General features: G+C 62.0%; 1 protein-coding gene across 1 annotated transcript in view; it reads left to right on the top strand.

The window, feature by feature from the left end:
• SOGA1 (suppressor of glucose, autophagy associated 1) overlaps positions 1-458 on the top strand; it is a gene marked incomplete at both ends in the record, with an annotated part of 6,982 nt that overhangs the window by 3,265 nt on the left and 3,259 nt on the right. The window contains 1 exon segment of the mRNA XM_010019087.1: positions 3-77. Within this exon segment, the coding sequence (XP_010017389.1) occupies positions 3-77 (75 nt within the window).

Raw genomic sequence — 458 nt, 5'->3', positions numbered from 1 at the left:
AGCTCCAGCAGCAGTTCACCAAGGCCAAGGCTGCCTGGGAGATGGAGCGCGCCGAGCTCAAGTGCCACATCGCCCAGGTGGGGGCCCCGGGCAACCCCCTTTGCCTGGTGGGGATGTGGGGCTGGGGGGTGCCTGTGTGCCAAGCGCTTGGCGGCTGGGCAGGGCTGGGAAGAGGGTGGCACTGTGGGAATCTCAATTAGCAGCCGCTCCAGCAGGCGAGTTTCTATAGCAACGGGGCTGGCAGGAAAACCTATGGAGCAGCAGAGGATGCTCTTTATTCCTCGCTGGGTTTGTCTGGGGCGAGTGGGATGGTGCTAGGGCTGAGTGTCCCTCCCCAGGGAGCAGCATCAGAGCCCTCCAGTTTTCCTGTGTCATGGCGCAGGTCAGGGCTCTGCACCCCCATGGATGCTGCAAGAGGGATCTATGGCAGGGGGTTGGGAATGGATGGTATTAAGGTT

Source organism: Nestor notabilis, unplaced genomic scaffold, assembly GCF_000696875.1.
Source record: "Nestor notabilis isolate BGI_N333 unplaced genomic scaffold, ASM69687v1 scaffold17197, whole genome shotgun sequence".
Taxonomy (NCBI): Eukaryota; Metazoa; Chordata; class Aves; order Psittaciformes; family Psittacidae; genus Nestor; species Nestor notabilis.
This window is presented reverse-complemented; position numbering and strand designations above follow the sequence as displayed.